General features: G+C 52.0%; 1 protein-coding gene and 1 long non-coding RNA gene across 4 annotated transcripts; one reads left to right on the top strand and one right to left on the bottom strand.

Moving 5' to 3' along the window:
• Positions 1–298: 298 nt before the first annotated feature.
• TMEM130 (transmembrane protein 130) lies at positions 299–17,152 on the top strand. Of its 3 annotated transcripts, none has more exons than XM_027125792.1 (8): positions 299–444; positions 5,821–6,126; positions 7,412–7,571; positions 10,791–10,957; positions 11,682–11,766; positions 12,992–13,194; positions 15,168–15,280; positions 15,772–17,152. In XM_027125792.1, the coding sequence occupies exons 1-8, from the start codon at positions 360–362 to the stop codon at positions 15,922–15,924; spliced, it is 1,272 nt and encodes a 423-aa protein (XP_026981593.1). In that variant the 5' UTR covers positions 299–359; the 3' UTR covers positions 15,925–17,152. The 3 variants fall into 3 exon arrangements, with proteins under 3 accessions (XP_026981593.1, XP_026981592.1, XP_026981594.1); XM_027125791.1 differs by having other exon boundaries at positions 360–444; positions 15,736–15,924; XM_027125793.1 differs by lacking the exon at positions 5,821–6,126 and having other exon boundaries at positions 360–444; positions 15,772–15,924.
• Positions 6,058–23,835, bottom strand: LOC113630438 (uncharacterized). Its single transcript, XR_003436977.1, has 3 exons — positions 23,673–23,835; positions 7,902–8,003; positions 6,058–6,166 (listed from the first exon to the last, which is right to left on the bottom strand). It is a non-coding gene; the product is annotated as an uncharacterized LOC113630438 (long non-coding RNA).
• Between the last annotated feature and the right edge of the window lie 4,160 nt (positions 23,836–27,995).

Genomic DNA, 27,995 nt, shown 5'->3' with positions numbered 1-27,995 from the left:
GAGGGGAGAGGAGGGGCGCGGCGAGGGAAGGGAGGGAGGGGGAGCAGATTGGAGAAGCGGAGACCGGGGAGGAGAGGGGAGGATCGTGGGGAGAGTGGAGCATCGTGGGGAGAGGCGGCGTGCGGCGGAGTGAGGGAGGGTGCGGGGAGGGGGCGCGGCGCGGCTGACGTGGGTCGGGGTCGGCGCGGCGGGCTGTGGCCGGCGGCGGCGCGCAGAGACACAGCGATCCGAAGCGAGGACGAGCCGGCGCCGCGCCCGTACCTCCCCGCACAGCCCGTGCCGTGCGACCCACGAGCTGCAGCCGCCGCAGCCGAATCGAGCCGCGTGCCCTCCACGCTCCAGCAGCTCCCAGCGCCGCCATGGCCCCGGCCCTCTGGCCGCGCCTCGGCCGCATCCTCTGGCTGGCCTGCCTCCTGCCCTTGGCCCCGGCTAGGGTGGCTGCAGGTAAGGCGCTGCGCGAGCCGGCCGCTCGCCCTCCCCGAGCCGCAGCGTGCCCGGGGCCTCGGGGCGGTTCCGGGCGGGCGGCCTCGCCGGGAGCCGGGGCTGCGGAGGTGGCGCCGTGCGCCCTGCGCGCACCTCCCACCTCCCCGCAGGCCGCGAGCTGCGGAGCGGAGCACGGCCTGCCGGGCGCCGCGCAACCCTCTCCTCTGTCCCTTCTCCCCTCTCCCCTGAAGTCACCGGCACTTGAGGGGGCTCCCCGCGCCCTCGTTCCTGCTGCCGCCTCCAGATCGGCCTTGCCCTAGGGACCGCGCGGTGGCCGGCGCATCCATCCCGATGTTTGGAAACCTCGCAGCCGCTGGAGGTGGGGGAGGACGCTGAAGGGAGTCTGGGAATGCTCGGGGTCGGTCTTCTCGCCACAGCCCGCAGGGAGCGCTGCCAGGTTGCCCGCGGAGCAGCGTTTTTGCCTTAAAATGTGGCTTTATCCAGAGAGGCTTTCTACCCTGCTTGTGTTGACTTCGGGGAGTATGCGATTTTAGCGCCCAGGAGGCCGGTCTGCCATTTCCTCTCTGGGAGTGATTTCCAAAATGGACCCGGAGCTGGTTCCGCTGGGTCCTACCCGGTGTCCCCCGGATCGTGCTTCTAACATCCCCACCTCCTCAACGCCGGAAGGCCAACACCCACTTTTCTGCCCCATTTTGGCGACAAGAAAGGACCCAGGGTGGAGAGTTGTAAGGGGACAGTTGGGATGTGGGCAGCTATTGGGTGGGTGTTAAATATTATCCAATATTTTCATGACCCCCCCTACACCTTAAAAGAATGGTAGAAGAAGAGATCTAATGCAAACTTGTGAAATAAAAGCCACAAGGTAAAATAAAAAACCTGCATCTTAAGGATGAATTAAGGGAATTTTGTGGCAATTGGCTTGGTCAGGAGCATCTGCTTGCCCCTGGAAACGGGGTCTCTTGTCCATTAGGTTTACATGTGTCCAGAAATTATCAACGCGGCCTAAATTGCCAAAAAAAAAAACGGTGTGGAGGGTTAATTCTTTGGAAGTCATGTGTGGTTCCCAGCCTGGCCTATTGCACCCATGATACAGTCCAAATAGCTGGGAATGGGGTTGGGGAAAACTCACAGGAGAAAAAGAGAGATTCAGAAGCCCTTTCCACCCTTCCCGGGTCTGGGTCAGCCTGCACGACATGCTTCCTACACCAGGGGTTGAAGTCAGAAGTCCGTGTCCTGGACCGTTCATTAATTCCAGGTTGTGTTGTCCAGACTTCAGAGGTACCTTGGGAAGTGTTTTGGGCTGTGTACCTGTGCAGTGAGAAAAGGCTGATGTAGCCCTTTTCTAGACTGTTCTGGGGCCCTACAGGCTGTGTGGTCAGGGAGAATATGCATGCTGCAGGTGGAAGCCCAGGGAGCCTGCTGGTGGACATTCTTCCACGGGTCAAACTTTGTGGCTGCTGTCACTTCACTTTTTGCTTTGGCCCTTTCAGCTCTGGGTCACTGGGGCACCTGTGTGGTCACTGGGGCACCTGTGGCTCCCCTAAGCCCCTGACTGGGCTGCTGTGTACTCCAAGGCCATGTCATCTGGGCTCCCAAACTTGGAAAGATGGATTTGCATGGGTAGGTAACCAAACCTGGGCCTGGTTCCTTCAGCCACATGTGGCAAAGCCTTCCCAGTCCATTTCAGCCTGGATGTTCTGGACACTTTCTAGGCCCTGAGGACGCGGGGGAGCATCACCCGGGGGCTGTGAAATACCTGCTTTTTAAAAACAAGCCTGAGAAATGTGCCCTTGGAGCCTCTGGCGTGTGGACAGGTCGGGATGGGGGATGCTCCCAGGAGCTGGGCCAGTGTCTGCGGCAACATTGGCTGTAGCCACAGCCCCTCCCCACCCCCACCCCATCCCGCCTCCTGGCTGAGCTGGCTGCCCTCCTGATTCTGTTCCCCTGGCAACGGATCTGCGTCGTGCTGACATGCGCCTGTCTTGCTGCAGACGCTAGATGGCCATTAGCATGCAGCTGAATGTCCCTGCCACCTGCCAGCCTCACTGTGGCCCACGCTCCTCTCCTGGGGGGTGTGGGCAGGAGCAAGAGAGGGAAGGGAGAAGATGGCCTCTCCTCTAAGCACCTCTTTCTGCAGCAGCCTGGCCAAAGGCTGCCTCCCAGCCAGAGGGACTCAGCCTAGGACAATGCAGATTGCTGTGGTCCCCGGCAGTAGCATTAGTCCCTGGGGACCTCTGGGGACTCAGGTCCTTCAGTGTAAAATACATACTGTGTTTTCTTGGAGAAACTTACGTGTCTGGAATTCTCTCTTTGGGATTAAGGTGCTGCAGGTCCCTTTTTCAATGCTAGCCCAAATGACTTTATAATCCAAAATACGGCCCCAAGGAAAGGGATTCACAACAGGGAACGTGTAACGTGGGTGAGCGGAAAGGCTGGAGCCAGAGTCCCCAGTGGGGGCAGGCAACATCGCCGCAAGGCAAATGGGGTGCAGTTGAGGACACACTCGCTCACCTCCCGGTTTTGCTGAGTCCAGCAGGTCTCTCGTGAGCCCCCTAAGAGCAGGGAGCACATCCTGTACTTCTGGGTCCCCCCAGCAGCTGCGGGTTGGGGCTCAGTCCATAGCACCTGGGTGAAGAGTTTCCTGGGGCAGTGCCATGTGGCCTGGTCCCTCTGCCACACCCTTCTCTCCAGGTGCCTCTCCACAGCATAGTGTTGAAACCCTACTATGTGCCAAGCACCTGGCTAGGCTTGGGGGAGATGGGGATGACCCCTGCCCTGCCCTCAAGGAGCTTGCAGTGCAGTGGGGGAGATAAGGAAACCTTTATCCCAACCCAAGATTGTGACAACTGTGTGCTCAGGCTGTTGGGAGAGTGCCGAGGAGGTAGGGTGGGGGTTGTCAGGGAGGGCTTCCTGGAAGAGGTTATATCCACAGACAGATAGGTGAAGAAGAGCAGTGGGGACAGTGTGTGCAAAGGCCCTGAGGCTAGGAAGGACAGAGCATGTTGGGGGGGAACTGCAGGTGTTAAAGGGTTAAAGCGACATCATGGATGTACTAAAATGTGAATGTGGTCTCCCTCCACCCCGAGGCCGGCCCATGATCAGATTAACTGTGCAGGAAGCTGCTTGTTGGGGTGGCTGAAATTAGGGCAGGACTGGAGGCCAAGGGTCACATTCAGGATGTATCGGTAATCCATCCGGATGGGGCTGAGTGCTACCTTAAGCAATGCTGGTAGTAATGGAGAGGGAGAATTAGTGGCAGAGGCCCGGGGGTTGATTCTTGGGACAGCTGGTCCTCTGACCCGGCAGAGAATGATAGGTGAAGAGAATGGTAGGTTTGGGAGGGGAGAAATCCAGGGGGTCTAGAGCATCAGTGGCCAACACAATTTTAGATGATGGAGGAGATGATCTATATCTGTGCTATCCGGGAGAGCTGTGGCTGTTGAGCGCTTGAATTGTGGCTCTAGGGCAATGGAGGGACTGGATTTTAGTATTATACATTGAAGTGATTAACTTTGATTAATTTAAATTTAATTGCATGTGGTTAGTAGCCATTGTATTATTGCTCAGTAGAAATGAAGTCTGTGTTACTGGGTTCCATCAGCATTTAGGAGGTACTGGAAGCCAAGGGAGGGGGTGTATGTTGCCGGGAAGTGGGGTGGGAGGGAGTAAAATGAGCAGAGGGGGGCTTGGGGGCCCTCCTCCCTTCCTTCTGCATCACCTCTTCTGCCCAGGTGTGCACTGTTAGACATTCTCTAACCTCAGGCCCTTCAGAAGTCTCACCTGAAAAAGAAAATTACAAATCACAGGAAAATAGTTACTAAGACGTGCAATAGTGCTATTGACAAGACTGAAGGGTTCTGGGAATTAAGATGTGCCTGCTTGAGGGATTATCATGTAAATAGTGAAGTTCACATTAGTGCCACTGCAGACATCCTTTCTGATGTATTGTCAGGTAGAAATAAAGTAATTCAAAATTGTGTGCAGAGGCTGATTCTGACTACATTTAAAACTTCCGTGCATGAAAAAGAGCTGGAGGACAGCAATATGATAGCAGCCGTTGTCTCTGGGGGGTAGGGTAATAGGACACTTCTAATATTCTTTATGCATATGTATTACTTTTATGATGGAAACAAATCTGATTTTTAAAATCTTACCTTCTGAGTATGATGAAATCTGCACCTATCTAAAGCACGTGAAGAATGACTTAGGAAAATGCCTATGATACAGAATTGAAAAAACAGCAACAGCAATGGAATATATAATCTCAGAGTAGGCAGCATGTAAAAGAATAGTAGGAAATGACCCAATATAGTAAGTGGTTGTTACTATTTAAAAAAAATTTTTTAATTTTATACCTTTCTCTATTTTCAGATTACAATTAGTCTTACCTTCAATGTGTTGGTCAGATGGGGAGTGTTATTGAAAAGGCCTCTTATTTGGTCTCCATTCCATGTGCTCCAGGCCCTATTCTCTGCTTGCAACCTAGAAAACGAATTCCTGGGTTCCCTGTAAGAGCTGCATCCCCAGTATTTCAATTCAGGTTCCCCAAGGAGTTGACCCAGCTGGAAACACAGAGCTCCAGCTTTGGCCCCTGCAGGAATCCTGGAGGTTCCCTAGAGCAGTGTAGTCCAGTGGAACTTTCCGTGATAATGAAGATCTGTATCCACAGTGTCCACTGTGGTGACCCTTGGCTACATGTGGCTGGCCCTTGAAATGCGCCAGCGCAACCGAGAAAGTGGGTTTTAAGTTTATTTCACTTTAATTGACGCTTAAGGAGCCATACGTGGCTACCATATTGGACAGCTCAGCTCTAGAAACTCCCACCTTACAGATTTACAAACTGAGACCAAAGAGAAGGGGGCTTGGCTTGGATCACAGGGGCCCTTCCTCACAAGGCTGGCCTACCACCATCAAGGTATTAGGCCTTATCAGGGTCCAGACTCAGCTTTGTGTTTCCAGCTGGAATTTTGTTTCACATGTAAAGGTTAGTCCAAAAGAGTGGGCGATGGGGGGCATTTCTTGGCATCAGCTGCGGTGGCTCCTCCTGTGACATGCACTGGCCATCATTTTAACGGCTAAGAAGCCGAGCCAGGTCAGCATACACATGCTCTGTAAGCCCCTGCTTGGCTGGCATGAAAAAATAAAACAAACTGGAGACACGGGAAAGGGTGTGGGATTTGGAGTCAGTTGGGCCTGGGTTTGAATCCCAGCTGGGCAATGAACTAATCGTATGACCCTTGGGCGGGTCACTTGACCTGCCTGGGCCTCAATTTCTCCACCTGTAAAAGAGACTCACAGAAGCCGGCCCAGAGGGTGGCGGTGGGTTTCCTGGCCATGCCCCTTCGTGAAACGCGGTCTTCGTTTCTGGGTTCCTAGGCGTGTATGAACTTCACCTCACCCCCGATGGCCCTGCCACCACGGGGGCAGAGGTGACCATCACGGCCAGCCTGGTGGCCGATGACAATGGCAGCCTGGTCCTGCCCGCCAGCACCCGCCTTTACCGCTTCCGCTGGATTCACACCCCATTGCTGCTCACGGGGAAGACAGATGAGGCTTTCAGCTCCACCATCCGCGTCGTGGGGAACGTGCCCGGGGACTTCCCGGTCTCCGTCTGGGTCACCGCCGCTGACTGCGGGATGTGCCAGCCTGTGGCCAGGAGCGTCCTTGTCCTCCCCATTACAGGTGAGGACCTTTCCTACTTCATTTGTCTTCAGACTCCTGGCTGGTAATCACATAAATGCAGATTAGACCCACGGTTCCTTCGCTGCTGTCAGTTAACAAAGGATCAGAAAACGGTAATATGCACTGCTGGCAGGGTTGTGCTGAAATGGACGCTTAAAGTACATATCGCTACTCGGGTGTAAATTAATACAACCTTTTGGAGAGCAGCTGATACATATGTATCAATGGTTATAAATTATTTTAGTCTTTGGCCTCTTCTTTCTCCTTCTCTCTCGCTCTCTCTCCCTCTCTCCTCTCTTTCTCTCTCTCTCTCCCCCTTCTCCTCCCTTCCTTCCTCCCTCCCTCCCTCCCCTCCCTTCTCTCTGTTTCCAAGAAGTCCCTGCTTTCTTGGAGTTTACAGTCTATTAAAGAACTTATCTTCAGGAAATAAACCTCCATTTGGGTAATGGTTTATGCACGAAGATGTTCATCACAGTTTTTATAATAACAGAAGAAAATAGAAACAAGCTAAGTATGCAACCATAAGGGGACTGGTTAAGTATACTGACACAATTTGTATAATGAATAATAATGACCTTTACAAAGAGTTTGTTGTAGCCTGGGGGAGTACTCACGGTTGTAAAATTTAAAAAAATCAAAACAAAATTCTATAACCAATTTGATCAACTGTGTTTAATATGTGTACACCTTAAATATGTACACACGTATACTTTGCAATTCTTCAAAACATCAACAATGCTTGTGTTTGCGTGATAAGCAGTTTCTTTTCTTTTCATTCCACTTTTCAGCAATTTCCAAATGAGCTTTATTGAGCACACCTCACTTTCTGCTTAAAAAAATCAGCTTTTAATTTTTTTTTTTTAGAGGAGGCAGCCTGGAATGGTGTTCCTCACCCAGCCCAGCACATGGGGTGTGGACCTGCGGTCAGTAGAACTGCTCATTTTTTCTAGGCTCATCTAATACTTTGAAATATTTCCCAAGAGTTGCTTTCAAAGCCTGTGCATTTCCTTCTTGTCCTGGGCATCTTTTGTGCCAGAAAGTTCAGGGTCTTGGTGAAAGGGGTTCAGGAGCAGAGCTATGCATGTAACACATGCAGTGAGTCTTCACCAGCGTCCACGGAGGGGGCATATGCCTCTGTGTTCGGTGACCTGCAGGGTCCCCTCTTGCCACCACCTGGCTGTGACAGCCAGGAGGTCGGGTGGGGGAGAGGCTGCCCTGCCAACTGGCATGTGGCTCTGCCCTCCTCCACTTCAGTGGACTCACCCTCCCATGGTCTCTGTCCCAGAGTTCCTCGTGGGGAACCTCGTTGTCACCCAGAACACCTCCCTGCCCTGGCCCAGCTCCTACCTCACCAAGACAGTCCTTAAAGTTTCCTTCCTCCTCCACGACCCCAGCAACTTCTTCAAGACCGCCTCGTTTCTCTACAGCTGGGACTTCGGAGACGGGTATGTCCTTATCCCCCTTGATGCCCCAAAGTCTTGGCTCATGGCTGGTGGCCCTGTCGTCCCAGGCGGGGTGCTCTGTACTCTCCCATCTTCACCTTCTCACTCTCTCTCACTCCAAACATGCCTTGTACACCTGCTCTGTGCCAAGCTCGGGGTCCACAGGGACCAGTGTGAGCCAGTAATGGGACCTGCCTTCAAGGTGCCTGCAACCTAGTAGAGGGATCATTGGTGCCCAAAACAGCCCTTTAAGGCTGGTCAAGGTAGGTATATTTTTCTCTGTTTGACTGTGGAGGGACCTGGCCAGCCAATGACACACGCTGTTATACTCACATGGTAGAATTCAGGTGTTCCAGCTTCATTCTCCTTACACCTCCTCTCCAGACAAGCCAATTGCGGGAGGCAGGTCGGGAAGTAGGGGCCGGTCAGGCATATCTGGAAATGGGCAAGATCCTGCGTGAAGAAAGCTACAGAGCTACTGAGAAGTAGCAAAGATTTGTTTTTTAAATTTGTTTCATTGAAGTATAGTTAATTGACAATGTTGTGTTAATTTCTGCTGTACAGCAAAGTGATTCAGCTATGTACATATATACATATATATATATATATTCTTTTTTTTTTTTTTTTTTCGGTACGCGGGCCTCTCACTGCTGTGGCCTCTCCCGTTGTGGAGCACAGGCTCCGGACGTGCAGGCTCAGCGGCCATGGCTCACGGGCCTAGCCGCTCCGCGGCATGTGGGATCTTCCCGGACCGGGGCACGAACCCGTGTCCCCTGCATCGGCAGGCGGACTCTCAACCACTGCGCCACCAGGGAAGCCCTATATATTCTTTTTCATATTCTTTTCCATTATGGTTTATCACAGGATATTGAATATAGTTCCCTGTGCTATACAGTAGGACCTTGTTGTTTATCCATAATATATATAATAGTTTGCCTCTGCTAATCCCAAACTCCCAATCCATCCCTCTCCCACCTGCAGAAGTAGAAAAGATTTGAGTAAATGGGTATGAACACTATGTCCGGGATGGTGAGTCTTAATATTGTAAAGATGTCCGTTTCCCCCCAGTAATTCTTTAAGTTTAATGCAAACCCAATAAAAATCCCAATAAGAATAATTTTTGGAACATGACAAAGATTTTACAGTTCATCTAAATTTTGTGTATAAATACAATTTTACGCATATGTGCACATACATATATACATATACGTCACATATACACATAATGTATATACATACATATATACATACATGTATACAAATACACATATACACTTATATATATATGTATATATATGGTTTTATAACATAAAGAATATTTGTCTCAAACCAGGGCACAGCCTCCATATTTATTAGGGGCATTTATTTTCACGTTAAAGAAAGTTATATTCACTATTTCTTTCTCTTTTGTTTTTTTTTTGGTTGCGCTGCAGCCTGCAGGATCTTAGTTCCCCGATCAGGGGTCGAACCCAGGCCCTTGGCAGTGAAAGTGCAGAGTCCCAACCACTGGACCACCAGGGAATTCCCTATTCACTATTTCTATTGCAATTGAACATTTTTGACTAGGCAATGAAATAAAATAAGAAAAGTAAATGAAATATAAATGTAAAGGAGGAGACAAAAGTCATTGTACACAGATGACAGTACTGTTTACCTGGAAAAGACTCAACTGAAAAATCTTAGAACTAAAAAGATTTTAATAATGTGGCTGGTTACAAAACAAAGATTCTTAGCTTCTCCATATAATGGCAGTCGAAAAAATCTTTCATAATATTTATAAAAATGGACAGAATAAACTTAGCCTAAAATTATAAGATTTATGTGAATAAAATCATAGATTGTACTGAGAACCTTAAAAAGACTTGAAAAATGATGAGAGAATTTCTCAATATTGTAAGAAGAAAGAGAAATGATCAGAAAAGCAGAATGATGATGAATGGTGATGGGGAAAGGGGCTAGAAATACATACATAAACGTATTTAGAAAGCTACAAATAATTTTCAGCAAGAAAAGGCAGCTCAATGGAACAGAATAGAAAAAGCAGAAAAAAACCCTAAGTTTATATACACATGTAGTGTATGATAACAATGTTATTTCCAGCCAGTGAATAAGGATAGATTGTTTGATAAATGATACTAGGGTAGCTGGTTAACTGTTTGGGAGAAAAATAATCTAATCCCTAACAAAAGCTATTCCAGATAGATTTAAAATAGTAAACATAATGAACCAGGACTAGATTGGGATGTAGATGATCCCCTGAGATTGGATAGTTTGGCAGTGGGGAAGGCATTTCTGTAAATAAAAGGCAGAAACTAGAATGGAAAAAATACTAAATTTGGCATCATCAGATTTAAAATTTGAAATGGAAGAAGTAAATCAAACCAAATGATAAAGGTTAAACTGGGAGAAAATATTTGGAAGATAAGTAATAGGTAAAGGTTTGATAAACTTCATATATAAAGAGCATCAACAAATCAACAAAAATATTTTATTGTTACTAGAATTCCTTTTTTTTTTTTTGCGGTACGTGGGCCTCTCACCACCGTGGCCTCTCCCGCTGCGGAGCACAGGCTCCGGACGCGCAGGCCCAGCGGCCATGGCTCACGGGCCCAGCCGCTCCGCGGCATGTTGGATCCTCCCGGACCGGGGCACGAACCCACGTCCCCTGCATCGGCAGGCGGACTCCCAACGGCTGTGCCACCAGGGAAGCCCTAGAATACCTTTTGAAGTGATTCAGGTAATTGTAGGGAAAAAGCATGATGTTACACACTTAATATGTTATATCATAACCTGGGATGGAGGTATGACTCTTCCTGTTTTTCAGATGAGAAAAGTAAGGCTTAGAGTTACGTAAATAGGAAATCTGGAGCTGAGATTTAAAGCCAGATGTGTCTTAACTCCAGAGTTCATACTTCTCCCCTCCCCAGATTGTCCTTGTCTAACACACAGCCTTTCCCAGTTTCCTGGCTCGGGGTGCAGAGCACTTCCTGGCAGGTGACAGGCACCTGTTGCTAGGAGTTCTCCTACCTGTAACTTACAAATACAAAGACAACCAGCAGCCACTCTACCAGGTACAGCTGACCTCATGCCCTGGCTGGCTCTGGAGACTGATGCTGGGATGCTGTTTTTGCCTGCAAGGCGTTGGTCTGAATGTGTCACTGTACAACCACTCTAAGAGGGCACGTGAGTCACTTCTGTCATCTCCTCCCTGTCACCTTATAGCACCCAGATGGTGACCAAAGACGCTACAGTCTATTATAACTATTCCATCGTTGGATCCTTCACTGTGAAGGTCAAGGTTGTGGCGGAGTGGGAGCAGGTAACACCGGACGTCGGGAAGGGCGTTCTGCAGAAGACGGGCGACTTCTCCGCCTCGCTGAAGCTGCAGGGTGAGTCTCTGGGGGTTGGTGTGGGTTGAGCATTTGGCCCATCAGGGAGCCCTGGGTACCACTCCTTCCAGGGCTGGGTCACTTGCAGATCAGGGTGGCTCCAGCTGGGCACTGGGCTGAGCTCGGATGCACAGCCTCTCTTCTGTTCCCCTGGCAGCCCTCTGAGTGGGTCTGTCATTCCCCGCTTCCAAGAGGGCACTGCAGGCCATGGAGGAGGTCAGGTGGCCACCAGGTGGCAGAGCCCAGACACTGCTGTGATACTCCTCGTTCCCGGCTACATCTGCCTCCCGTCAAGGACCGTCCTGTCGGGGCTGGGACAGGCTCAGTCGGCTGCACAGGGAGGGAACAGCCAGACCTGGCTTTGGCAAGAGCGGGTGCTGGGGCAGCTGCAGCAGATTTCTTGGTCGTGCTAATGGGGTGCTGCTTCCCCCACCCCACACACGGAACAGATGATGCGGGGAGGCGGTGGTACCCTAAGTCAGCCCCAGGTCCTGCTCACCAGGGCCCTGCTTGCTTCCTCCGGCTCCCTCACTCTAAGCTGGCCCCAGCACCTGCTGCTGACAGGGAGGCGGGACCTGGGTATGCCCTGGATGTGACCTGTGACCTGCCCTTGGGGAGGGCCAGGAGGAGGACGGGGTGACGGTCACACAGCCTCGGGACTCCACGAGCCCTGATACAGCTGTCGTCAGCCACCAGATATAATGAGGTCTTCTCTGCCTTTCAGAAACCCTTCGAGGCATCCAGGTCTTGGGGCCTACCCTAATTCAGACCTTCCAAAAGATGATAGTGACCTTGAACTTCCTGGGGAGGTGAGTGAAGCCCAGAGCACACTGCACATGACCTGTGGTCCTGCCCGCACTCCCCTTCCGAGGCTCCTGACCTTTTGCTCCATCCCTGAGGGGACTCAAGTTAAGGAGCTCACAGAGGGATGATGCCATCCTTGACCGTGCCACGGGGGAGTAACAGGCATGGCTCCATTCTCAGGGTCCAGAGGAGGGAGCAGTGGCCTTTTGGGGCTGTTGGCAACATGGGCATCAAGGCAGAGGCTGGTGAGCGACCACTCCTGTGAAAAGACCCGTATGTGACTTGGGCCTGCTTTCCAGCCCCCTGGAAAGCAGGCCATCTTGGATAGGGCCTGGCTCAGCTCCTGCCACGAACACCATCAAGCTGAGTTTGTAGTAAGTGATGAGATGAGGAGATGCTGGGTGTGTTCTCCCCACAAGGGAGCCCCTCTCGGGGGACACTGGGATGGACGGGGCTGCAGAAAAATAGTGGTCAGGGCCCAGCCCTCCAAGGACTCTAGTGGGGAAGACCAACCCCACCCAATCCCCCGACAAGGGGACACGTCAGGGGGAAATGAGGCTAGACTGGGAGTGGGCAAAGTAGCCAAGGAAGGAGGAAGACAAGCCAAGGGGCTGGAGGTGGCTCCTGAAGCTTTCAGGGGGCTTTGGAGATAAGAGCTCAGTACTTAGAGAGCAGAGGGGGAAACTACTTGTGCTTGGTAGACCTGATCGTTGAAGTGGCATGAGTGTGTGTTTTACTCTGGTCTAGGTTGTGTGAGATAGGAATGCTCACTTGGAATTCTTTTTACGGACCTGCATTTTCCAGATTCTGAGCCTGTGCTGTGGCAGGTGGACAGTTTGGAATGCCCTCACCCCTTCAAACCTGTCAAAAGCCGACTTATCCTTTTAGGGCCTACTCAAATGCCACCTCCTCCAGGAAGCCTTCCCTGACTTCCTCATTAAGAACACGCTCCTCCGTTCCCTGTGCTTCCACAGTGCACCAAGTGCGTCACTGGGGCACTCATTCTGCCTCCTTCAGCAGTCTGTGTATGTCCCTGTTTGCCTCACTGACCCCCTCGGAGTCCCGAGCCATCTCCTATGTACCGTTTTGTTCCCTGGAGGCCAGGGAAGCTGGGTGTTCTGTCCTGGAAAGGACACTGAAGTTCATGACTGCCTGGGCTTTCTTGGACTTAGTGTATGCTCACACTCCTTGCTGAGCCATTGCTAAAAAAATGTCCCCATTTCCCTGCAGCCCCCCTCTGAACGTGTGCTGGCGTCTTAAGCCCGAGTGCCTCCCGCTGGGGGAAGGGGAATGCCACCCTGTGTCAGTGGGCAGCACGGCTTACAACCTGACCCACATCTTCAGGGATCCTGGGGACTACTGCTTCAGCATCCAGGCCGAGAACGTTATCAGCAAGACGCATCAGTACCACAAGATCCAGGTCTGGCCCTCCAGTAAGTGACACTTCGCCTCTGCTCTTACAGAGGCAGCAAAAACCAGTCAACCCTGCCACCACCGCCAGTGTGCTGCCACCAGCCAGCTCCACCAACAGCCATCAACATCAGTCCCAACAACACAAGCATCATCAATAACCCTACGGTCCCCAACCAGCGCCACTGACTGACCACCCACAGCACTAGAAACTCTGTAGTGCCACCAACAACTGCTCTAGCCCCCACCACCAGAACCCCTCAGTTCCACCACCACCACCCTCCACACCAGCACCACTAGCAGTAACGACAGACAGCTCAGCTACTGCCGGCTAACTTGCCCAGCGCCACTGCCACCATCACCACATGCTACAGACAGTTCTTCTAGCATCTTCAATAGCCAGAGACGGCGCTGCCGTTGCGACCACCCTTACCACCATCAGCACTGCCGTTAACACCCCTGCCACCAGCCCCTGCACCGACCATTTGGACCAACACCATCCATCCCGTGCTACCCCAGCATCATCCCAACTTCAGCTCTCCTGTTGCCACCACCACTGACAGTGGTCAGTGTCTCTCCATACGTTAACCACTGCCACACTTGTCCCCAGCACGAACCCTCCCTCCTTCACTGCTATCACCGCCACCCCATCACCTCCATCTCGGCGCTGTTGCCGCCACTAAAACAGGCATCTCCAACGGGGACGGTGCTGGACTCACAGGGCTGTTGTGAGTCTCCCAGGGAGGGTAGGCAGCTCAGAAAGTGTGCAGTACAGTCTCTCTCGTTCATAAGGGTGCCCAACCATCGCCCCTGGAATACCCTTTCCCAAACACATCTTGAGGTTCCGCCACTGGCTTACAGCCACAGGATTGGCTGATGACAGCATCAGGTCCTACCCTTCATTTCTGGGGTGGGGGGCCTGTTCTGTGACCCCAGAAAAGAACTTTCTTATGTAGAGGAGAAAGTAGGATCCCAGAACCCTAGGGATGGTCTTTCAGATGCCCAGCCAGGTTCCATGCCATACAGACCAAAAGGGGACACCCCGCCAGCTGCACTCATCCCCGAGGTTGGCCCTGTAAGTGCACCAGATGCTGTCACTGCCCCCTCCAGTCTTTCCCGTCCCTCTGAGACCCTGAGCAGACACCACTCTCCGCTCCTGGCCCCGGCTGATGTTGTGGGCCAGGCAGACTCTGTGACCTGTTGGCATCATCGGCGGCCTTGGGCCCCACTTCCCCCAACATCTCCTGGGCACTGAGTGTCTGGGATCCCTCTGAATTCTGCAGAGAAAGACAGGACTACAGGTAATCAATGCCGCCTTTTCTTGAGAGACAGATCCTCATGGCGTATGGCGGCGGCTCTACCAGGAGGAGGGTGGGGGAGTAGGGAGAAGGAACCCACACTTGCTGATCGCCTGCCCTGCACCTGCCTCACCTGGTTGCATTCTCGTGGCAGCCTTGTGGGTCAGTATTGCCATCAGGTCACTGGTCAGAACCCGGATTCGAACCCAAGACCCCCTGGGCTCTTCCTGCTCTGCCATGCTGCTGCTTGGTAACAGGATAAGGGAGTGAGCGCAGAGCTGCCAGAGGTCACAGGGCTGTTTGGGTGTCCTCACAACCTGGCTTCCCTTCCCCAGTGCAAATCACCCAAGAGAGACCAAGGAGGAAGCTGCTAGGTCTTTCATGGCATGGGCTCGGAAGTTGTACGTCATCACTCTGTCTCATGCTGCTCATTGGGAGCAGCCCACGCTCTGGTGGGAAATTTAGTTGCACCCCTTGAAAGTCACTCTCAAGTAAAACTTGAAAACCCTCACATACCCCAGCTTGGTTTTTGTGAAATCCTGGATTTGCCTGTTGGGGTTGCCTAGTTGGGATGCATGAACACAAGGAGGAAAAAAGCTCTGGTGGGCTGTGTTCTCTCCCCCGTGTCACCTCCTCCTGAAGGCTAGTATTCAGCACCAACTACCCAGGCTCGTGACTTTAGCCTGTCTCACTCCCAGGCATCCAGCCTGCTGTCTTCGCTTTCCCGTGTGCCACGCTCATCACCATGATGCTGGCCTTCATCATGTACATGACCCTGCGGAACGCCGCTCATCAGAAGGACATGGTGGAGGTGGGTGCTTGGTGGGGTGGGGGCTGGACTCCTGGGCCCTGACAGGAGAGGATATGCGGAGAGGGCAGGGGGGGCTAGACCAGGGAGCCTGGAGGTGGTCTGGATGTCAGAGCAAGGCCCTGAGGCTGGGGGTAATGTGCCCAAGATGGGGCCCGATGGATGATTTAGCTGCTTGCCAATGTGACTTACCTCCTTCTATGCTAGCCCTTTGCTTGGCAGCCGTGCCCATGAGCTGGTAAGGGAGAGGGCAACCGAAAGCAGGAAAGACCCACAGAGCAGAAAAGCCAAAGGCACAGGGGAGCACCGCATGGCTCCAGAAAGGTGTTTCTGTGCATGCTGCCAGCAGGCAGCTGAGCTCCAGGCCACCTAGCCAGGCAGCTGAGCTCCTAAGGCCACCTAATGGGACTCCCAGCGGGCGGGCGGGTGATTGACCAGTGGGGTTTTGTTCACCATAGGTGGCTGATTTTGACTTTTCCCCCATGTCTGACAAGAACCCGGAGCCGCCCACTGGGGTCAGGTGCTGCTGCCAGATGTGCTGTGGGCCCTTCCTGCTGGAGACGCCATCCGAGTACCTGGAAGTTGTCCGCGAGAACCACGGGCTGCTGCCGCCCCTCTACAAGTCTGTCAAAACTTACACGGTGTGAGCGCCCCCCGCCCCCGACCCGGTTTCAGCGTTGACTGACTGCTGACTGGGAGTTTCGGGCAGGGCGGGGCAGGGTGGTGCACGCTGCCCAGCAGGAGGGGTTCATGTGTGCAGGGCTGTCCACCCTGGACGGCCGTCCATTTTTACAGTCCAGCTGCCTCCACAAGCCCCCCTCCATCACACCCCCTAGCCATCCATCCATCCATCCACCTATACAGTTGTAAGCCCCTCTCAGTCAGTCCCACTCCTTGGCTTTGAAGAGGCCTCAAGTGGGGCTGCAACACCAAACGTGGTCCTTGTTCTCTCCTAAGTGTGCCTGGCTACTCCTCGTCCATTCCTCCCCTATTGGCACATTTGCTGTCTATCTTGGGTTCACAGTTCCCTCCCCCAGGCAGCCCTGCCCAGGTCAGAGAGCTGGAAGGAAGGTCACAAATGGATAATTTAAGGCTGCATCACAAAAGGTCATACATACAGAGACAAGCGTGCACACGCCACAGACATTTCAGATGATTTCCTCTGTATCAGTTAGGTGGTTGCTGGGATGTACCCTGAATCAGCACTAAAATGAAATCTGACCTTTCCCACATGGCCCTGACAGCTCCTGGGCCTGGCTCCTCCCTTTGTGTGCTGTCCCTGTGGCTACTGGGTCCCTCTCTAAGGACACCCTGTTCCCTCTCTGCTTGCTGGGGGTTGGGTGGGGGCAGGGCTAATGCTTTGTGAGTGCAAAGTGCTTTATAAATAGCACCTTCTTTTATTGAGTCCATGTTAAACTTTCATTGAGGAAAAGGCTTTGCAGCCAAAAAAGAGTCAAGCCACGGGGACTTGGGTACCTGGAGGGGGAGGGGATAGTGTTCTTGCCCCCCCAGCTGCTCCCAGGGTGGCCTTGAGAAGGAAGAGGCAGGACTGGATGGAACCCGGGGCGGGGGACCAGCCCACTCCTCTTTCTTTGTTGGCCCAGCAGCCTGGGGGAGGCAGAGGATGTGCAGAGAGTGTGTTATGGGTGCAGAGGGAGACCACGATTAGGCCCCCATCGAACTGTGCAGGATTAGGGAGCAACCTGGGCCTGCCTGGGGAGGGGAGGCAGGGCCGTGGGGGCTGAGCTTTGTTGCTGTCATCGTTTGCTCTCAGACTTTGTGCTGAAAACAGCGTTTCCCACTGTCGTGCAGCTCCTACTCATGAAATACTGCCATTATTGCCGAATAAAGCTTGTGTGCTCTGAGTATAGCCAAGCATATGCCAGGTGGCCCGAGTCTCTTTCCTTTCCGTGCGTGGATGTTTGGGCCTTGCAAGCAGCAAGAGCATTTCTTGGATGAAGCGGGACGTCCCGTCGTGTTCTCTGGCAAGTGCCCTGGATGGAGCCGCTGGCTACGACCTCAGGCCTGGGTCAGTGGTTCTCAAACTGCCTCTTAGGCTGCATCACAGACAATCTGGCTCCTGAGGGTGCCCCAGGTGACTCCAATGTGTAGCCAAGTCTGAGACTCTGGGGTGGACTCCTGATCAGAGGGGGATGTAGGGCACACCTGGGAACTTGGAAATGCAGATCCCTGGGCCCCATGCCACACGTGAATCAGCTCCCGGGGAGGGGGCAGCCCTGGTGCATCAAGTGTGAGAACCTCCCATCTCCAGCAGGGCTTCTTGAACTTGGATGTGATGAGTCACTGGAGGTCTTGTTACATGACATACCTTCACGCAGGGTGTTTGGAATGGGCCCTGGGATTCTGCATTTCTAACAAGATTCCAGATGCTACTGCTGCTGCCGGTCCCAGGACCTCACTTCGACTTGCAAGGCTCTGAGTCTACACCCTTCCTGAGCTCTTTTTCTTCTATAAGTGGTTCAGGATTTTTTCTTAATTGCCTCTGCTCTCCTGTCGCCCCCACCACCCAGCACCCAGCGGGTGTGCCCCAAGATTTGAGGAGCTGGACATAGGTGTGAATAGACCCTGACCCCACCCCTGCTGTGCCACCCTGGAGGCCCCACTTTCAATGAGCAAAGTCACTTAGGGAACTTTCTTGGACTTCAGCGTCGCTGGCATGTGGGGTGGATACTGCCACACACACCTTTCCTCTGGCCTCCCACCCAGGGGTCAGCTATGTCATGGTTCAGGGCGGGAAGGAACCTGGGTATAGCAGGGCACCCTCATGCCCTGGATAACTGGTTAGAGGATCAAATGAAACCTTGAGTTACTTTAAAGTATTCTTAATAGACAAGGACAGGAAACATTTTAGAACCACTTCCTGCTGGCAGAAGACACAGCTCCCCATCTCCGCATGCCTTCAAGAGAACCAGGATAAAAAAATCTCAACTCACCCAAAAGAATTTAAAAGTGGAGTTTCATGCTGTAAAGGGAGCTACATCTCTGCAAAAATGGGGGTAATCAGCTGTTTGTCTCACAGAAGTTAAAAAAAAATTTAAAAAAACAACAAATTGTCAGCCACATTTAAGAGGTTGGGTAGAAAGAACCCTTGGGATAAACCCCCCCCCCCAAAACCTGAGAGCTGGAGAGGGAAGCTCACTTTGCCAAGCACAGATGCACCAGCTGCAATACAGTTCAGCAGAGTATTTGACTTGCAAAGTTTGGGAGCACGCAGGCTGTTGGGCAGTTGGCTGGGTCAGGCAGCAGAGTCAGGCACTTCCAGGCTCCCTCCTAACCCCGGGCAAGGATACCTTCCAGGGCAGTGCTCACTGATTTGCTAGGCTGTCTGGAACGTTCCTCTGGAGGATTGCAGGAGGTTTCCAGAGCTGTAGCCCAGGTGAGGAGCCTGTAGGGAACTCACTGTATTTCCTTACCAGTCCCTGGTCACTGGCCCATTCCAGGCCTGTAGCAGCGAGTGTCCAGCTCTGTCCAGCACAGCTACATCTCACCTGAGCATCCTTATAAGCACTGTCATGATTCTCTGTTAGCCTGTCCCACAACCACACCCCAGGTCCAGATGGCAGGAGGGCTGGGCCGCTATTCCCACCAGCCTACAGTTCCAGGAGGGACCAGATTGTTGCTGATGAGAGGCTGTGGGTTCCCATGACCAAAGGGTGTCAGGAGCAGAATCAATTGAATGTATTTTTGCCAGTACCTGATAAGAGCCATGTTTTCCTTTAAGAAGCCCATCACCCTGGACATACTCGGGTGTTTTGGAAGGGTTCTGAGGGTTTAAGCCTGATAGGATTAAAGTGGGTGTCCAAGGAAACGTACATGAACTCACCTATACTGGGTTGAATAGTGACTCCCCCTAAATTCATGTCCACCCAGAACATGTGAATGGGACCTTATGTGGAAATAGAGTCTTTACAGATGTGATCAAATTAAGATGAGGTCATACTGGAATAGGGTGGGCCCTAAGTCCGATGACTGGTGTCCTTACAAACAGAGAAGAGACACAGACAGGCCACGTGATGGACCCAGAGGTTAGAGAGATGCATCTACAAACTAAGGAATGCCAAGGATTGCTGGCCACCCCAGAAGCTGGAAGAGGCTCGGAGCAGATCGCTGTGTGTTAATATGCTCCAGCTGCCATCACAAAGTATCACAGTCTGGGTGGATTAAACAACAGAAATAAATTTTCTCACAGTTCCAGAGCCTGGAAGCCACAGATCAAGGTGTTGGCAGGGTTGGTTTGGTTCCTTCTGAGGCCTCCCTCCTTGGTGTGTAGACGGCCATCTTATCCCTGTGTCCTCACCTGGTCATCCCTCTGTGTGTGTCTGTGTCCTAATTTCTCCTTCCTATAAGGACACCAGTCAGATTGGAGTAGGCCCACGCCAATGACCTCGTCTTAACTTAATTACCTCTTAAAAGGCCTTATCTCCAAATTCAGCCACATTCCGAAGTGCTGGGGGTTAGGACTTCAACTGATGAATTCTGGAAGGACAAAATTCAACCCATAACACCTTGATTTCTGACTTCTGGCCTCCAGAACCGGGAGGGAAGAGATTTCTGTTGTTTTAAGCCACCCAGTTTGTGGTGTTGATTTCCACCGCCCCAGGAAGCGAATACACTTTGCAATGTCTATCCTGGCAGCTCTCTCAGACTCTGCATCCATCCAACAGGAAGTCCTTCAAAACAGATCCAGAATCCAACCACTTCTCCCTGCTTCCGCTGCCACCCCACTCCCTGGTGGGGCCATCCCCATCCTGTTGGCTTCCACTGCCCCTCATCTCACCCCAGGTATGTTCTCAGACCCACACGAAGTCCATGTCCTCTACCCAAACCCTTCCATGTCTCCCAGCTCAGGGGCCTTCCAGGGGCCTTCAAGGCCCACACGACCTGGCCCTCTGACCTCACTTGCCTCAGCTTGGTCCTCCTCAGGGCTTCCCTAGGGCCGTTCCCCCTGCCGGGAGCTTTTCCCTACACATGCCTGGGGCTCCCTCCTTGCCTCCTTCACATCTGCTCCAAGGTCACCTGCTCAGTGATACTGACCCTGACACCCCCCACCTCCCGTACCCTACGTCCCTTACCCCCAAGAGCACTGATCATTTGCTAACATACTATTAATTTTACTAATTTGTTTATTTACTCTGCCTCCCTCCATAAAATAAAAACTCCAGGAATGAAGGGACCTTGCCTACTGTGTCCAATATTTCTATTTCCAGCACCTAGCATAATGTCTGGCACATAGTAGGTGTTCATTAAATATTATCGAGGAGAGGAGGAGAAATGCATCTCCCCATTCAAATGCACGGCCTGGCAATGTCTAGGATTTAGGAGAGGAAAGAGAAAATGCTGAGGAAAGGACTCAGTGTCTCCCCAGATTGTCCAGAAGGACAAATGGCATGGAAGCCCTGGTTTGGGCCGTGTGGTGATGTCCAGGTGACAGGATGCTGAGGCCTCTACACCTGTATCCTGGAGAGAAGGACCACTGTCTGGGGGTGTCCTTCCCTGCCCGGAGGACCTGAAGCTGCCCCAAAGTGTGATGGCATTCTGGAAACCAGCCCTGGTGCTTGTTCATCATCAGAGTGGGAAGCCCCTGGCTGTCTTCTGAGGATGATGCCTCATTCCGTGTTGGGGGGGGGGGTCAGAGGGTAGTGGGGAGCCAGGCTGTGGAGGGTACAGCAGGGGCCGAAGGAGCAAGCTGGGTTGGAACCTGGCTAAGGGGCTGAGGAGGGACTGGGGCCACCAGGCAGGATCCGGGCCAGGGGCTCTTAACCTGGGGTGCCCGACCCCCAAGGGATCCATGGAGAGAATTCATGAACTTGGATGGGAGAAATGACATCTCCATTGTTACAAACCTTTAATCCAATCGAGGCATTTCCTTCCACCATAGTGGCCCCAAATGGCAGTGTTGTCAGCAGTTCCTGTGACTTTGCCATCAGTAACAATCAAAAACATGTTCACATCACCCTCCAGCTGTGCATCTCTCAAAATGTCATTTGTGCTGATCATGTGTTCAAAACTACCGTTGCTATTAGACTTGCTTGTGGATCTTATTTCACTAAGCACATATATTACAATTGCTATTTTGATAACTGGTTTCCTTTGAAATCCTATTATTTAATATTATGCTTTTAAAACCATTATTCTGATGGCTTCACCTGACTGGAGGGGGGCTCATGGTACCAAGAAGGCTATCAGGGCCCTGTAGCTGTTCTCTGGGGAGATCCTCAGGGGCACAGGGGTGACAGGAGACTTTGTTTTCTTCTGGCCAGAGGGAAGGATCTTTCCCTGGGTATCTGACCCAGGAGACCAGGTGCCAGGTCCCCACAGGCCTGCAGTGCTCAGTGCAACCAGCAGGTGGCAGCCCCGCCCAGCCATGCTTCTGCAGTTTCCTCCTAGTGCTGGCTGCGGGCACCACAAGAATACAGGGGACACGGATAGCGTGGGTCCTGGCAGCTGTGGCACCCACAGACGCACACACCTGTGCACACGCCACATGAATATGCACGCTCACACTGACAGCTGGAGAAGCCTACCTGGGAATCAGCTTCCAGAACATCCTGGCCCTTCCAGGACAGAAGGCATTCTGTCCAGGACTCTTGCCTTGGGAAGTCCTTTCAGAAGAGGGGACCCCCTTTGTTCTTCCTCACCTTTTCCTTCCCTGATATCTTTTCTGAGGTGTCCACAGGCCAGCACAAGCCAGTAACTCCAGCCACAAAAATAATCTAGTTGCAGCCAAGGTAGGGAGTGGGTGGAAGAAATGGAGATCTGAGGTCTTGCCCAGACCCTGGGCAAGTGACTTAATGTGTCCAAGCTCTAGTTTCTTTGTGTTGCACAATTTGTATAAAGAGTGAACTCTTACAACTCAACAACTATATGACAAACCACTTAATGAAAAATGAGCAAAGGACTTGAACAGACATTTCTCCAAAGAAGACATACAAATGGCTAATAAACACATGAAAAGATGCTCAGTATCATTAGTCATCAGGGAAATGCAAATCAAAACCACCCTTAGATACCACTTCACGCCCAATAGGATGGCTATAACAGACAACACAAAACACAATCAAAGCGAAACAGAAAATAGTAAGTATTGGCAAGGATGTGGAGACAGAGGAACGTTCGTACACTGCTGGTGAGAATGTAAATGGAAGACAATTTGGCGGTTCCTCAAAGAGTTAAACACAGAATTACGATATGACCCAGCAATTCCACTCCTAGGTATACACCTAAAAGCACTGAACACAGACACTCGGGTACTTGTTCACGAATGTTCATAGCAGCACTATTCACAAGAGCCAGAAGATGGAAAGAGCCAACATACACATCAACAGAAGAATGAATGAACAAATTATGGTAATACACACAATGGAATATTATTCAGCCGTAACAAGGAATGAAGTACTAACCCTGCTACAACAGGGATGGACCTCGAAAGTATTATGCTCAGTGAAAGAAGCCAGCCACAGAAGGCTACACACGTTTATATTAAGTGTCCAGAATAGGAAAATTCATAGAGACAGAAAGCAGATTGGTGGCTGCCAGGGGGTTGGGTGGGGGAGGGAGGAAGGGGAAGGGATTGTTTAAAGAGTAGTGTGTGTTCTTGGGGTCGGTGAAAAAAGTTTGGAAACTACGGAGAGGTGGTTGCACAACATTCTGAATGCATTGAATGCTACTGAATTGCTCACTTTAAAGTGATCAATTGAATGTTATGTGAATTTCATCTATTTTTTTTTTCAACGTATTTTTTTTTTTCCAACAAAATAAAAAGAACGAATGGGTGCATTTTCCAGGCAATCATTGAGAGAACGTTCAGGCAGCATCGACAAGCCCTGCACAGGGGCCCAGCAGACCCCGGACACACGCCCTTCTTTCCCGGCACGCTGGGCACATTTCAAAGTCTGAGTCAGTGGTGAGGTAGGATTGTAGGGGCCGCGGCAGCAAGCGGTCCCGGCTCACCTCGCAGGGGGATGCAGCCATTGCTTTCTTTTCATTTTCTTCCCCGAAGCCCCGGTGTGCTTCCAGGAACGGGCAGCAGGGGGTGCTAGAAGCCAGCTGCAGAGCAGGGAATGGACGGCCTGACCACCCCTCTAGACTCAACTGGTCCAGCTCAGGCTGTAGTTTCTGGCTGGTCACCACACCCCCAGACTCCCAACGAGTGTCGACCGGCGCCGCAGGCTTCTGGCTCCAAACAGGTGGGATCAGCTCAAAAAGCTCAAGGACTCCCTACAACCTTTAACACCAAGTCCAAACTCTCCGCCCTCAAGCTGCTCCCACTTCTCTCTCCAGCCTTATTCCCTGTAGTATGGATTCACCCTTTCCCCACGACGCACGTGGTCTAAGCACGACCCCCCGCCCCCCCTCCACTGCTGTCAGGGCTCACCTTCATCCATTTGGCACGTGTGCACGATGACCGATGCTGGGATGCAGCTGCCAGCCAAGCGAACCCGGCCTCTTGGGGCCTCCCGTCCTGTAGATGACCAGCATCCGGCCATAAACCACGGAAAGAGCCACCAGCTGTCAGGGGCTGGTGCCTCTTCTTCATGTCCTGCCTGGGGAACACGCCTGAAACCTGCCCAGTGGCCAGCATGAGGCCAAGTTTCCTGACTCCGGCCCAGACCAAAACCATGAGAGCTCTGGTGACCACATGTGGCTCTTCCGGCAGAAAATCACAAGGCTTCCCCGGGAGATGCTCTAGGATTCTGAGCTCGAGGGGGTGAAGTAGCAAATAGCCCAGCAGTGCCTCATTAGAAGCATCAACATAAGCTCTACCCAGGACGACTGAGGCGCTTCTGCCTGGTTTTAACAGTTATTAGGAAGAAGGTTATTTTCTGTGATCTATTTATTCTTCTGTTTCACCTTGGACACAATGAACATTCTTGCTACCTTCAGCTTCAACCCACAAATGACAATAGTGTCCTCACTCTTGACAATGTTGGATTTTACAGGAGCCTTGAGCTCCTGGGAAACGGCAGAGGTTAAAGGGACCCCACCCCTGCCCCACACTTTGCGTTGGGGAAAATGGCTTATTGCAAAGACCCACCCGTCTCCGCCCTCCCCCCGTTTGCCTGTGACAACACAAGGCTAGCTGCAGATGGTCCAAATCCCTTTTCTTTGCCTCATAATGATTACCTGAATTGCTTGTCTCCGCTGGCCGATCCTTTTGAGCAGAATCTCTCTTCCTGTCTCCGGATTTATTTTTATTTGACGTGCTTGGGAGACAGCTGCTGATAACTCAATGGAAGTTTCAGGAGGTCTGAGCAGGTGATGTCAGAACCCTGCCCACCCACCTTAGGTTCTAAACAGGGGCTTACCTTGTTGGGGAGAAGTGCTTTTGTGTCGAAACAGGCAACGGTGCTTGATTCCTGGGAACACAGCACAGCTGAGCTGCATCCACCCTCTCCCACCCCCATCTGCCCTGGTGGCCTGGCCCAGAACAATGCCCTCCCATTCAGCATTCGCGGTAAAAGCCAGGAAGCGGGGATTGTCTCATACAAAGACCTGGAGGCAGAGGAACGCAGACGCCTGCTCTTTTCTGGGAACCCAGGAGAGGGAAATTAACAAAAAGAAAACATAAATTAATTACTCAGTGATTTCTCCTGCGTAAGTAGTTTGCACAAGTTTGCAGAGCCGGGCTGAGGCGGCGGGGCTGGGATTTGACTTCCTAGCTTGCTGGCTTCCACCCGCCCTGGTGGGCTCCCCAGCTGTTGGTCCTCAGGCTTTCAGAGGGGCCCACCTGTCCCAGGTGTGGCCAGGATGGAGATGGAGCTGCAGGGACCGACCACCAGGGGACACCAGGGCTCCAAGCAGGGGGAAAGGAAGGCCCCTGCTGCTGGGCGGAAAGCAGAAGTGGAGGGTTCAAGGCCCCTCCCCCACATTCTCGCATCCTCCCAACAGCCCTGCAAGATAACCCAGGTGGGGCTGCCTGGCTTCAAACCCTTGCAAGTATGTGACCTTGGACAAGTCATTTTGCTCTTCTGAATCTTGCTTTCCTTGTCTCCTTTGGGGGAAACAAGGGTGCCTTCCTAGAGGACTCTGCCACGTGCTCCGTGGTTAGGACCCAGTAAATAGTAACTTCTGTGTGTATAACTGGATCACTTTGCTGTACCCCTGAAACCAACACAACATTGTAAATCAACTAGACTCCAATATAAAATAAAAATTAAAAAATATATATATAATAACTGCTACTACTACTACTGTTATCAGCCCACTCTACAGCCAAGGAAACTGAGCCCCAGAGAGTCAGGGTTACAGGCACTCAAAAGCTGGAATTAACCTTCCCCACCTGGATATGGCTCAATATCCCGTTGGCAGCACCTCCCAGGCACGACCTCACATGAAGTTCCAGAACCTTCCAGGTTCCCTGAACCAGAGATCTATGGAGGGTGAGGGAGCTCCCTGCATTGTGTAAGGAAGGCTGGAACCACAGAGACAGAAGGAGCTCCGGGTTCTCCCCCCACTAGGGCACATGCAGCCGCTGACGTCTCTGAGCCTCAGTTTCCCCAGAGATAATGCCTGGGAAGTGGCTGGGAATTAGGTGCAGGGATGTGTATGAAATCCCTTTGTTCCCAGGAATGTTGACCCCACCTTGGAGCTCCAGGAGGGCAGGGACCAGGTCGGAGGTCTGGACAGGGCGTCTGATGTGTGTGTGGTGACCAGGTACCAGTATGTGCAGCCACGTCCAGGGGGGGCAGGGGTGGGGAGTGGATTGATAAAGAGTCATCTGTGTGGCCAGAGGTGGGAACCTGGAGGAGAAAGGAATGTGTGGAGACAGTGGAGGGGGTGGTGCAGTTACAGCATCTCCTCTTGGAGAGCGTGCAGCCTGGCGTGCTGCCGAGGTCAGCAGTGTCTCGGGTCACAAAGTACCTCGGCCAAAGGGACACGGCTGGGGACACTGCAGAGAACAGAGGGCCATGGCGGGATGGAGCTGTGTTCTAGGAGCTGCACCCAGGACCTCTGGCTTCTGATGGGTCCCAGCCTGTGGGGTCCAGGAGGTGCCCCACCAGCTCTGGCTTTTCCCCTAAGTGCTGGGTGACCTTCAGAAGATTGCTCTCTGTGATTTTCCTCACAGCCTTGCGTGCAGCTCCATCTTTAAAAATAGTTGCAGAAAAGCCCATTGCTTATTCAATGAGTTCTTTTGTTAAGAGACGAAACAAAACTCTGCATCTTTGGTTTGTTTAGCTCGTGAAAGGCCCGAGTATCAAAGTCCCTGCTCATTAAAGAAAAATAGGATGCGGGGAAGGAGTGGTAGAGGGCGAGGGTCGGGGAGCCGGGCTGGGCTGTGGCCACTCAGGCTCGAGCCTCGGTCCTCTCTAGAAACCTGGGGCAAACGTCCCACCTCTTGGGGGCTTAGTCTTCTCACACGTATGTTGGGATGATGATAATAATGCCAAGTCCTGGGATTCAGAGCCGAAGAGGACGCGATCCCTCCATCAACCATCCTCTCTCTGGCTCTGCCCCCGCCCCACCCTCCCACGCCCAGCAAACTTCTGGCAAGAATTCCCTCCCCCATCCCCTCTGAAACTGCTCTTCCCAAGGTTATCAGTAATGTTCACATGGCTAAACCCATGTTATTCAACAAACACTTGTAGAGCATCCCTGAGAGTCAGGCTCTATGCCCGCAGATTTCCCCCCTCATCCCGCCTGGCGCTCAGCAGCATTGGGTTCTCCTGGGCAGCAGCTGGTCCTCCCTGAAACCCGCAGACCCTACGCTCTCCTTGGTTCCCTCCCACCCGGTTGGCAGTGCCTCCTTTCCCCTCTTCCTTGGCTTTCTTAATGGAGGTGGCCGGCTGTCCATCCAGCCTCCGTTCTTTCCATTTTCCTTAGGGCGAGGGTCCCAGTTTTGTTTGGAACAGCCTTGAGCCCAACTAAGCGACTTTTCCAGTCCCCCGTACATTCTGGGGGTGGCTGATGAGATAAAAGCAGAAGTTTTGGCAAAAAGGAACCAGAGACTAAAGGGAAATAGTAAGATGGAATTTGCAGGTCAGCCTGGAAATTGGCAGAGGAAACTGGAGTCTGAATTAGTTTACCCCTTGCAAAGACCGAGTCTTCAGAGGATTCCGTGAAAGATGGGTTCCCTGGGAGACCTTGAAAATATGAATCCTGGGAAAATTGGGAATCATGCCTTTCCCTGTTGAAAATACGTCTGGATGGTAATAAATATCTTCAGGAAACATGAAAAAAAAAAGCAGAAGTTTTGGATGAAATGTCTGCAAAACCCCCTTAAATGGGAGACAAGCAGTTTTTCTCCATCCCTGCAGCCACCATCCTGATCCAAGCTACGGTCATGTCTGATAAGCTTGATGACAATGGCTTCCAGTGGGTGTCCCGCTGCCCCCATTCCCCCCAAATCGACGGTCAGAGAGATCCTTGTGAGGCAACCATGTCTCATTGTGTCATTATTCTGCTCAAACACGTGCTGTGACTCCCCATTACCCAGGAAGATGTTCAAACTCTGTGTTGTTAACGAAAAATAAATCAATAGTCAACCCAAGAGAGAAATGGAAATTTTTATTCCAGCCAACTGGAGGATTATAACCCGGGAGACAGTCTTTCAGAAAACTCCAAGGACTGTTAGAGATCAAGGCACAGTTATCTAAGTTTTTGAGACGAAGTAACATAGTGACAGTTTACATAGTGTAACAAGGTGAGTAGTGAGTTATTGTGACCCCTTACAGGATTGAGAAAGGACTGTTACCTCCTA

Source organism: Aethalodelphis obliquidens, unplaced genomic scaffold (assembly GCF_003676395.1).
Source record: "Aethalodelphis obliquidens isolate GAN/ISIS:26980383/991018 unplaced genomic scaffold, ASM367639v1 scaffold30, whole genome shotgun sequence".
NCBI lineage: Eukaryota > Metazoa > Chordata > Mammalia > Artiodactyla > Delphinidae > Aethalodelphis > Aethalodelphis obliquidens.
The sequence above is the reverse complement of the archived record's forward strand: the minus strand, read 5'-3'. Positions and strand labels throughout refer to the sequence as shown.